The sequence below is a fragment of the Doryrhamphus excisus genome, chromosome 18 (genome assembly GCF_030265055.1).
Source record: "Doryrhamphus excisus isolate RoL2022-K1 chromosome 18, RoL_Dexc_1.0, whole genome shotgun sequence".
NCBI classification, from domain to species: Eukaryota; Metazoa; Chordata; class Actinopteri; order Syngnathiformes; family Syngnathidae; genus Doryrhamphus; species Doryrhamphus excisus.
Window position 1 is genome coordinate 68,862 of NC_080483.1, and position 11,629 is coordinate 80,490.

The 11,629-nt window shown below is 47.4% G+C and overlaps 1 protein-coding gene across 7 annotated transcripts in view; it reads right to left on the reverse strand.

Annotated features, from left to right (window-relative positions):
* Window positions 1-11,629, reverse strand: part of arhgef25b (Rho guanine nucleotide exchange factor (GEF) 25b) — a 25,820-nt gene continuing 14,191 nt past the window's right edge. For 3 of the 7 annotated variants that reach the window (XM_058055254.1, XM_058055253.1, XM_058055251.1), the window contains 15 exons: window positions 9,671-9,933; window positions 9,498-9,599; window positions 7,445-7,572; window positions 6,447-6,513; window positions 6,188-6,291; window positions 6,012-6,081; window positions 4,618-4,707; window positions 4,455-4,547; window positions 4,334-4,384; window positions 4,193-4,270; window positions 3,933-4,124; window positions 2,912-3,092; window positions 2,633-2,826; window positions 2,484-2,561; window positions 1-2,081 (listed from right to left, as the gene is read on the reverse strand). In XM_058055254.1, coding sequence (XP_057911237.1) covers window positions 2,031-2,081; window positions 2,484-2,561; window positions 2,633-2,826; window positions 2,912-3,092; window positions 3,933-4,124; window positions 4,193-4,270; window positions 4,334-4,384; window positions 4,455-4,547; window positions 4,618-4,707; window positions 6,012-6,081; window positions 6,188-6,291; window positions 6,447-6,513; window positions 7,445-7,572; window positions 9,498-9,599; window positions 9,671-9,933 — 1,742 coding nt within the window. In that variant the 3' untranslated portion in view covers window positions 1-2,030. Of the gene's footprint in view, window positions 2,082-2,483; window positions 2,562-2,632; window positions 2,827-2,911; window positions 3,093-3,932; window positions 4,125-4,192; window positions 4,271-4,333; window positions 4,385-4,454; window positions 4,548-4,617; window positions 4,708-6,011; window positions 6,082-6,187; window positions 6,292-6,446; window positions 6,514-7,444; window positions 8,992-9,497; window positions 9,600-9,670; window positions 9,934-11,629 lie in introns of those variants that run through there. The other 4 variants (XM_058055252.1, XM_058055258.1, XM_058055256.1 and 1 more) reach the window with 4 other exon arrangements.

Here is an 11,629-nt window from a genome sequence, read left to right on the forward strand (position 1 = left end):
TGAGGCCCCCATCTGATGGGAATAAAACCATGAGAAAGAGGCCCCCATCTGATGGGAATAAAACCATGAGAAAGAGGCCCCCATCTGATGGGAATAAAACCATGAGAAAGAGGCCCCCATCTGATGGGAATAAAACCATGAGAAAGAGGCCCCCATTTGATGGGAATAAAACCATGAGAATGAGGCCCCCATCTGATGGGAATGAAGGCGCCACCAGTTTTAGATTTGTCAACGTGAAAACCAGCAGAGACGCCCCAAGCAGCGGTCCGAGTCCCAAGCCGCCATCCACCGTGTCAGTGTGACAGTCAGGTTCAGGTTTTGCATCTAGGTATCCGCACAGCCTGCTTTCCAAAATGGCCCCGTGTCCCTTCATTTGAGTGGTTGGACCCCCCCAAGCCCCTCCCATTACGGCCATGCAATGATGTTATTATGATCAAGTGTCAGTATTAAAAGCAGAATACTGAGCTGTTTTTCTCAGGTGTCTTATTTTGAAAGGTGTTATGACAGCCTGGTGTTCTGATAAAAGTGCTTCCTGGCCCGATGTGGTGGTTGAAAGCCATCTTTGGATGGAAGGATGGGTGAAAGGTCACAAAGCAATCTTCATTCTGTATTGCTGACACAATATTTAAAGGGGAAGCGGAGGTTGCGGCCGTTTGAAACTCGCCCAGACAGAATGAGACGAGATCTGAGGTGGTCCACGTCTGCCACGGAGGGCCCCACTTTGGCTGATCATCATCAAGTCCCCTGATGGCACTACATCTCGGACCTGGACTACTATAATGTTTGGATCTACTTTCGATATACTTACTTACAAACTGAATATTTTGGTACTTTGGTATCTCTTTACCACCTTCTTAACACGCTTTTGAACATGACGAGAGCCCTCTACACATGAAATAACACCCCTACAGTAATAAAAAACAGTTGTGTTGGCTGAGACACACAAGCACCATGACAGTAGCATGAGTGCCACCTAGTGACCAGTGCACAATACTACATACTACAATACTAAATACTACATACACAACCTGTTTCCATGGTCTCTTGGATGCCTTATATTCCTATTAGGCATTGTCATGCTTCATTCATTCCGATTAGGATGTTTGATATTGAAAACCAATATTGTCCAACTATCAATTTCTGATTCCAATATCAACCAATACTAATACCAATACTACACCAAATGTTTTATTGAGTAAAACATATGTAGTACTTTACATTTATTTCATGTGAAGGAACTTATTGATTGCATTTATTGATCATTATGTATTCATTTTTTCGTTCTGCATTAATTGATTGTTATGTATTGATTGATCACTATGTATTGATTGATCACTGATCATTATGTATTGATTGATCATTGTATATTGTATATGGATTGACCACAGTGTATAGCCAGAGGAGTTTAACACCCCCCCCCACACACACACCTCCCCTGCCTTACCCTTGCAGGATCCCAGTTTTGGTCTTACGGGCTTTGCTAGCTTATTCTGCATTATTCTGCATTATTCTGCATTATTCGCTGGTACTGTCTTTTCTGTTGCTATCTGCTCCTGCCAATGCTGTGTGATGTTTTAGCACCTTCTCGAGGACACCGTGACCTTCTGACATTTCCATGAAGTTGGAGAGGGGATTACGGTCTCTGACGTGACGCTGCCTGAAGTCGGGTCTATTTCTCACCCGGAGAACGTTTCATCAACTCAGTACTAATGACATGCTCTACATGGGACGATCCAGATACCGATAAATATTTGTGTCCGATACTATTGGACATCCCTAAGCTCCCTGAGCTTCAATATGCATCACGTAGGCCGGATTCTAACACATGAATTGATTTGTCGTTCTGAAAATCTGCAGCTCCAACGTGTGAAGCATGAAGTGGTGAGGGATTTACTGTATGCAAAAAATGGATTTTTACCAAACGTGATTTATTGTCTTCTTTTCTTGTTTCTTGTGAATGAGCCACTGTGACTTGAAGAATGCGAGCGAGAGTACCAGATTGTCGCTGCCTTGACCAGGTGATGACGGACTCAGGGTTCACTGTCAAGGAGGGTGCTGGCCTGGAAGCTGGCAGTCACACCCTGAAGGAAGAAAGGGTACAAGCTCATCCAAAAAGCTGCAGTCATTACTTCCGGCCACTGGAGGCAGCATTCAGGCAGAAATACAAACAGTCCCAAAAATGAGCCCTACATTAGTGTCAACCATTTGAGTACACACTTGGATGCATGGCCGTCACGTATTGGGAGTGATAGTTTGGACTTCTGGGGTCTGTGCAATGCTTCCTGGGGTGGCTACGGTCTCATCAAGGTAACATTACTGACACCTGTTGGCCAGTTCCAGTACTACACATCATCACTACTTCTCAATGCCTTACTCTGTAGTTGGAAAATGCTTCATCTCCGCCAAAAGAAGGTGAACTGAGCTGTGGGCAACTATTCAGGAATAGATAAAAATACGCACAAAGCTGCAAGGGACGACCGTACCTGCATGCTGGGCGTCCCGTGGCGTACAGCGAGGCGGGGGGCTGCTTGATGCGGCATCACTGCATCAGGGTTAGAAACCTTGAGAGGGGGGGAGGATGAAGGGTGAGAAAGGTGAAGCGTGAACGCTAGGTGCGAGGGATCGGTTGTACCGCCTTTCCTGCCGGGCTGTGCTGGGGCAGACGCAGCGACGGCAGGGAGGTGTTGTGACACAACAGGCCAGGCTGCTGATGGCGTTCCATGGACGCACACGAGAACGTCTGCGGGCCGCCGGGAGACTTGACGTTCCTGCCGAGGCTGCTTGATTTGCTCTCCCTTCGTTGGTACTCGATAGGAGACTGGAGGGCTGGAGCCGGGACAGGAAGAACCAAATGAAACGCAACCTTTCTGATGGTTTCTGATTGTGCCATGATGGCACCATGCTGGAGTACCGTTAAGGAAGTTCCTTTGGGTCTCTAAAATTTGCACCACATCGCCGAACCAAGTACATCGTATTTGTGGAGATGACGCCTGCATGATGAAGCGAGTCACGCTGCGGTTTATGCCACGGGACGTCAGGACCAGGCAGCACGGGTCTTCCACGCCGTTCTGCTCCACGCCCAAGCAGCTGACCTGCCATCAGTTTTATCAAGCCAAATACAACTACAGGGCATTCAGAAGGTGCATTCAAAGACCTTGTAATGACATGTGGTTACACTCCTTGGGATCTAATTTCGCAGAGCACCGAGACCGAGATGGGCGTGGCGGCACACCAGGTCGAGGTGTCCACAATTTTGTGACAAAACAGCACGACAACGGTGCAGAGAAAGCTCGCCAGCGCCGACCTGGTCTATTTTTCTGCATAATGGTAAATTGGCTGACGTCATTGGGACCCTCCCAAACCCTCTAGCAACATTTTCCATCCAAGTCCATTGATGATAACATGTAGTACTGCAGTACTTTACCATACGGAACATCTTCCTTAATCTCACTGATTGGAAGTAAGGCTACTTCCGTCAACAAGGTCATGGAAATGGAACACTGTTGGCGTTTTTGGGAAAGTTGGTGTCAAAGAAGCTACGTCTCAATGACGTGCATTGGTCGCTCGCTCATATTAACTTATGAACATATTTCTTTCCCTTTTCTGTGAATTATAACACCAGAGAAAGGTGAATATGACCAGAGTTCCATTAACACCTATTTCATCGCGGAAATATGTGTATCCCAATACCAGCATGTCTAGCTAGCTCATAGTAAACCATTTTCTCCTGTTATAATGCACAGGAAATGGAAAGACATATGTGCTCATGTTTCACATAAGGATTGGGAATGATGGTCAAAATTCCAAAGAAGTACACTTCCCCTTTAAGACTGATATGGTAGAGATAAGGTTTTAGTGTCTACCGGTACTTGATGATACACTGGGTCCTGAGACCTTGGAAGATGTGACTGAGGAAGACATGATCAACCTACCTTGATGCTGTTTTTAAAAGTGTAGCCTGGTAGAGAGAAGCCTTTTTTCTTATCGATTGGCTCGCTGAAGATGACCAGCTGCTCAAACAGGAAGACTCTCCTCTCCTTGGGTCTGGACAGGAAGCCGCCTTCCTGCTCGCTGACAGAGAAGGTGTCCTGCTGGAGCAGCTTCCCTTGCGCCGTGATTTTCCCCTGACACAAGTAGACATCCGTCACACAGTCGTCACCAAGCATTTGCACGCAGAAGTGGAATGTCTCACCTCGAAGCCTTGCAGCCTGCCCACGTTCATCATGTCGTTGCAGCGTTTGGGCACAAAACACATGACCTCCACGGCCCTCTGCAGGACAACGGTCATGTCAAAAGACGCCTGTTGCACAGATGAACGCTTGAAAGGGAATACCTGCAGCTCCTCCACATCGCGCCCCGCTTTGCTGTAATACTTGAGGAGGTCCTGAGGACGACAAACAACTTTGAATGGACGTCAGGGATCCGAGCGAACGTCACGACAGGGTGATGTGAACCTTGAGTAGGAGCTGATACTTCATGATGCGCTGAACCGGTTTGATCAGCAGGTCGTTGAGCTGCAGCCTGTGACCCAACTGCTGCCTGAGATCCTGGCAGGCGACACGAGAAGGCGGTGGGGGCGTCTGTTCGCCGACGCCACTCATCAAGTAACGCTCTTACCTCAAAGAAGGTGTCGATGTACTCGGAGACCACGTGCTCTGATTTGGGTTTGTTCTGACAGTAAACCACGTACATGTGAAGCCTGCGCTCCTGGAAGCACACGGACACGCCTCAGGCTTTGCTTGAACGTGCCGGATGGGGGGCTTGTCCAGGTGGGGTGGTTGGATGGGTGCTGAATAGGTGGTTGGGTGGGTAGGCTGGTGGATAGACTTTGGGTGCTGGGGGTTTTGGGGGCGGATGGATGGATAGCTGAGGGGTGGTTGGATGGTTTGTTGGGTGGGTGAGATAGACATGAGGGGTTGGTGGGGTAATGGCCAGATGGTTCAGGGAGGGATGTGTCGGCAGGGGGGGGTCTGCTGGATGCATTTCTGGAGGGTGTGTGCGAGCATTGATGGATGGATGGGTGGGGAAGTGGGGGGGGTGGATGGATAGTGAGGTGAATGGTTGGGTCAAAGTGGGTACCATCTGTACCTGGTGTGGGCGGGGCATACACCAGAAGTGGGTGGGGCTTAAGGCTGTACATGATTTTCATTGTGAAGTGGATTTAGGTTATGAGAAGTTGCTCTACATATTGTTTATTATTCAGCTGTATGTGAATGTGGGTAAGTGATCCTTGAGGCTTCATCCTTTCATTATTGACATAAATTATTATTATTTCATATGCTGTATATGAGCTGTGTGACGTTGGTGATTCATGCAAACATGGCAATAAACATAACAATAATGTGTCAGTCTTGCTGACGGTATTACGGTCCTGTAGTACACGCAGTTTTCCATCTGACTTTATATCCCTCACCACCACCCCCCCCAACAAGCAGACAAAAAAATCACTGACTGATGCACAATCGTGCCCGCTGACTTCCTACAATGAGCCGTGTATTATGAAACACGTCTAAGATAGAACGGAGCATAAGCAACATATGAGAGGGGAGTAATATTTGATGTATGCTCATGTCGGCCATACGTGCCGCTGTGCTCCTGTGCAAGTGTACCTAATGTTGTGGCCAGTCCATGCAGCTTATATGTATGGGGTTGTTGAGTGTCTGCAGCGCTGTGCACCGTGCAATCGGGCATGTTAGGAACCAGTTTACAGATTACAATTATGAAGAATTATGAAGCATGTATCATTGATTGATACCATGCTTTTTGAATGATATCGGCCGATACCAATTGGTGGCCAATCAATCGGAGCCTTCCTCGTCTACTAGCCTAGATTTGCAGTAGGAGGTAGATCTTTGGGACTGGGTCATTGGTCAAGCAGCCCATGCTGCTGGTTTGGTGGCTCTCCGTTGGTCTACATAGAGTCTATCCAATAGACGGTACGTTGGTGTTTTGGCTGAGGGGGTGTTCGTTGAATGGATGGGTTTGATGTACTGTGTGACAGATCAACTCACATGTTTAATGAAGAGCTGGGCCAAGGAGTCGGGATCAGCCACACATTTCTCCAGCTCGCCAAGGAAATAGCTGAGGAACACGATAGAGGAAAACATCTGACAAGGTAACAACAAGGTGGCAAACAAGGTGGCAAACAAGTCTCCTTGATATGAAATGAAATCGTTTTTTCATCCACCTCTTATGCCAGTCCAATATCTGATGGATGTTTCCAAACACGATCCTATCTTTCCCCTTAAGATCTTCGGGAACGCCCTGATTGGCCATGGTTGCCATATAGCCCTACACACACACACACACACACACACGGGACATCAGAAGATGCAGACTGGTAGCTATACTGGTAGCTATAGTGGTAGCTATACTGGTAGCTATACTGGTAGCTATAGTGGTAGCTATACTGCTAGCTATACTAGTAGCTATGAAGTGCAACATACGTGTACGATGAGTCCAAGGTCTTCCACATACAAGCGTTCAGTCTCTACCAGCTCAGTCAGCACATATCTAAGAGGAAAACATGCTGAGTTCATCATGGCTTCATTCATTACCGGTTCATCACTCGGTTCACCAGATTGGGGCTACCAGATGTCTACTACATTACACCCTGTGTGTATGCAAGCGGCCCCGCCTCCACCCACCCAGACAGAGAGACTGCATGACCAACAGAAGTGCTCCCTCCATTCATGCCATTGTTCTATGGAACAAACATGCCACAGCCCAGAGTGAACTCTCTTCCTGTCTTTCCATCGATTAGTGATTCATCGATTGATTGATTGTCGTCCCAGGCCCACAGACAATCTGGACGCCACTTTCACCTTCTATGGCGACCGGGGGGCGTGGCAAGGCTGTGACTTTGCATACACACTCTTCTACTCATGGTGGAATCACAAATATAAACCACAAATGTGTCAATGTTATTATGCTCCTTTTTGCATGCTAACATGCTAGTAAGCAATGCTAACACTAGCATAGTAGCACTTTTGTAATTGTATGAGATACTTAGATACTTGGATACTGAGAGTGCTTAGATGTTCCATGCTAACGTTAGCATAGTAGCGTTTTCTATAAGAAACACTTGCTAATTTTAGCATTGCTACCATGCTAACAGCATAGACATGACATTCTAGCAATAGTAGCATTGCTACCATGCTAACATTACCATACTAACGGTTTTGGAAATTTTCCTTAGTTTTAACATTGACAGACACGCATATCTTTACAGATATATATATATATATATATATATATATATATATATATATATATATATATATATATATTATATATTTTATATATATATATATAAAACAGATGAGGGCCCAGGCGTTTCGGTTCTTTTCTGCAGAACTCTGTCACAGATAGCTGGCTTCTCTGTCCCTCGCCATCACATGGGCTGGAGCTCATGATAAAAATGCTGACATGTGTCGACACTTACAAGCTCTTCTCCAAGGCCCCGTTTCTCTCCTCCTCGCCGGCCGCTGCTCCACACCACTGGCTTTCTGCGTCCGGGGTCACAGTGCGGCTGTCCTCGGTTTGCATGGCGTTGAAGACGGATTTGTGGCTCTGAAAGAAAGACATGACGTTCTAGCATGACATGCTGGGGTCTGACCAGCGGTGAGTGGCGTGTGGAGCTTATCCGGAGATGCTGCACACACGTGGGGCCACTGGTGCTGATCCGGGGAGCATGCAGCACTAATGGCTATGGCGGCTGTTTGCGGGACACGCCGCCATGTAGAATGAGGTCTGATGGATGGTCAAGACCTATAACATTAGAGGTTTGGGTGGGGGGGCAAAGGAGAGCTGTTACATAACAAAGCCCTCCTCCACCCCCCTCCCCCAAAGCAGTCTGATTTAATGTGAATTTGCCTATAATCCTCTTGACATACTGCAGTCTGTTCCCTCCATCTCTCAACGCTGCTGCAAATCCCCGTTACAGTAAGTCGGCACCTAGGTCACATGTGCACTTTGCTGTCTTCCTCCTGCAGACATTTTGCCTTTTCAACTGGGGGTGCACGGCATTATGGGATCAATAATTAGCCGGCAACAACTAAGAAATTATGATGCTCGATATACACAAAAAATAGCTTAGATAACCCATCACTGAAAACAACACTCCAATCAGACCCGTATTGTGAGGGAACTCCTTTTTCATCCAAACATTTCTCTCCAAGGAAGGACGCTGACCAAATGCTGCATGGAGCCTCACCAGCCACCGGAAACGCCAGCACCACGGCGTATGAAAAGTGCACAAGGTTTCCCTCAGACCTCCGTGGCATCACACCAGCTGCTTGGGGCGTGTGCCCGAAAACAGTGCATCTTGGTGGGCCACAGCAGGTGTCTCCTCCCCTCTTGATGGCAGTGATGTGCCATGATATTTCATTAGGACTAATCAATCAAATCTTCCCTCCATTTGAAAGAAGAAGATATAAAAAGTGTCTCTTGAGAAGCAGGAAGTTATATAATACTAAATTCAGTTCTAATGCTGAGTGTATTTTTGGGACGAATGCTCTCCAACATCCTTCGGCCGTCTCCTCACCTGGCCTCCGGGCCTCCTTAATGACATCCAGATGTGGTGGCCAAAAGCTCCCAGGCCTGATGGGACTCCCATCAAGTGGGTTCCCAGTACCAGACGGAGGTGAAGCAAGTTCTCGGGACAATCAGCATTATGAGTACCCACCACATGCTCCTACGGCCGAGCATTCACAGCAGTCAACAAGTCTTACTGATAGTATGTAAATATATGACTTTAGTGTTTACATAAATCATCATCAAGGCATGACAGCTGAAGAATGAAACAATCTGGCGGCTGGAGAGAAGCACATCTGGCCTGAAATAACCACAGAGGAAGTGCTGATGCTGAGAATGAACGCTGTTGTCCATACTTGGACTTGTTACAGTGCTTTCCATCATCTCATAACGTCTTTTACTGCCTCAAGAAGGCCGCTCTGTGTTTTTCATGTGCAAAGAAGTACGAGGGCCACCCTGCAAAGACAAAAGATACTACCTGGATACTACAGTACAGTAAATAACATACCATGACTGTTCTATCATACATTTACACACGTGGTATATTTCAGTAGGAGAATGTCTAAATCATATTTTGGAAGAAAAACCTCATGTATTTTGGAGGACAGGTTGTACTATGAGAACAAGAGAATTGGGGGCCCATGTCCTTGTCTGTAGTGGGCCCCAAGCTATTGTAAAAATGGCCGCCACAATTGAAAGCTTTGTATTCTCCGTCTTTTAACTCTTTTAAGCGCGAGTCCTTTGGTCCTCTTTTTGTCTTAAAAGTATAGAGATTTACTAAAAAAAAACACCATTATTCTTGATAAATGTGTTTTTTTGTGGCCAACATGAGTGGGTGATTGGGACTTTTTGCTTGAGTTGGAGCTGGCCCTGATACTCCTTTGTACGTACACGGTCCCTACGGCCCTACTTGGGCTGGTGTATTAGTGACATGTGCACTGTGTGTGTGTGTGTTCCTTTACAAGAGTGGGTGTGTCTCCGTCTTGCGGGAGGTCCGCCGATGAGTCGCCCCGATACGAAGGAGGAGAGGCAGCTTCCGTACGGCGCAAGCCGTCTTTCCACAACTGCAGAGAAAAAGACAAACATTCCAAGCCAATGTGGTGCGTGAATGAAAAAGGCGGAGCTAAGAAGTCACCACGTGTGTGGAGGGGAGGGTGGCGTAGCCGTCATCCCGCAGCTCCAAATGGCGGGCTCCGCCGGGGCAAAGGAGCGACGGCGTCTGCTTCTCCGGCCGCCCCGCTGCTCCTCTGCCGTCAGAGCTTAGCTTGCGAACCGGAGAGGCCAGCCACTTCTTCAGGGCGCTGACGGGGCGCCGCGCTCCGCCCGAGACGGGGCCGGGGCCGCCCGGGGGCGCGGGGTTGATGGGGCCATCGACGGTCGCCACGGAGTAGGACTCGGCTGCAGGGAAGCCAAAATGGACTGTGGGAGTTTGTCGTCTCGGGTCACACACGAGTTGCAGCACAACATGTTCAACTTCCTGTGCTGCCCCCCCCCCCCCCCCCCCCCAACCTTGACATCTCATGCTAAACACACTCCTTCAGCACACCTTCAATACATGCTAGCCTTTTCTGCAGCCAACCTTCGTGTATACCATCGTGTACCACCTTGTATACCACCATCTAACAACATGTACCACCATGTATACCACCATGTAGCAGCATGTACACCGTGTACCACCATGTAGCACCGTGTATACCACCATGTAGCAGCATGTACACCACTGTGTACCACCATGTAGCACTGTGTATACCACCATGTAGCACCAAGTATAGCACTATGTATGTATAACACTGTGTATACCACCATGTAGCAGCATGTATACCACTGTGTACCACCGTGTAGCACTGTGTACACCACCATGTACCACCAAGTATAGGATTATGTATAACACTGTGTATACCACTGTATACCACCATGTAGCAGCATGTATACCACTGTGTACCACCGTGTAGCACTGTGTACACTACCATGTACCACCAAGTATAGCACTATGTATAACAATGTGTACCACCGTGTAGCACTGTGTATACCACTGTGTATACCACCATGTTCCAGCATGTATATGCTATACATGATGCTATACATCCATGTTTATTCCCCCGGGGGGCAATTTAAAGGACACAGAGAGCAGCATATGGAATAAAAAAAGAAGCAGACAAGAACAAGTAAAAGAGCCATGTACACCATGGTGTACCACCGTGTATACTACTGTGTACCACCGTGTAAAACGCTGTAGCCAGCAACAACATTCATGAAAATGACCAAAATATAGTTTTTTATTCATAATACATATATCAATCCTTACCAAAGTCAAATACCTGAATAATGATTGATATTCATGAATTGAATATAGATGTATGATCTATGAATATTCCACACTGCTTGGCCATCCAAACTGAGGCTAAACGGTGTGTGAGGGTCACAGTGACGCCAGCTTATGTAAGAGGCATTTTCCCACAGAGCAACAGCTGGAATTCCATATGGACGCAGGCAACCTTGAGTGCGACCTGGCACGCCGGCCGCGGAGGGAGGCGAGCAGCAGTGTGACGGCGAAGGAAGGGAAGCTGACAGGCGGACTGACAGCGGGCGAGGGTGCAACACTACATAATGAAATGGCGGTTTACGCAGTCCCCAACTAACGCCGCAATCTTAGAAGTGCAGCTTTTTATTGCACACGAGTCCAGCTGTCAGTCAGTAGGAGTGGAATGTAGAGACACCCAATTGTGTGCAGGTAAAACTATCGTTATGCTCGATGAAACGTTCTCTTGCTTCGTATTTCTGGGTGTCTGGAATTGGACTGACATGATTTCTTCTGGGAAGGTTTGATTCTGCTTTTGTACGTTTTGGTTTTGGAAGAAATTCATGAAGAGAACCCAAGTTCTAGAAAGACAGCCTTTAAGGTACACGTGACTGCGCTTGGGGAGAATTAGCATTAGCATTCATTTATGCATGCGCAGAAACATGAGAATGCATTCAGCATCCAGCAGCTTCATCTTTGAAACTTATCAGATGGGGTGGCTTATTTACCAGATCCAAATCTCTGGAGTCCATGTTCCGCTCTCGCCCCCTTAAATGGTCACCACGGGGAGCAGGA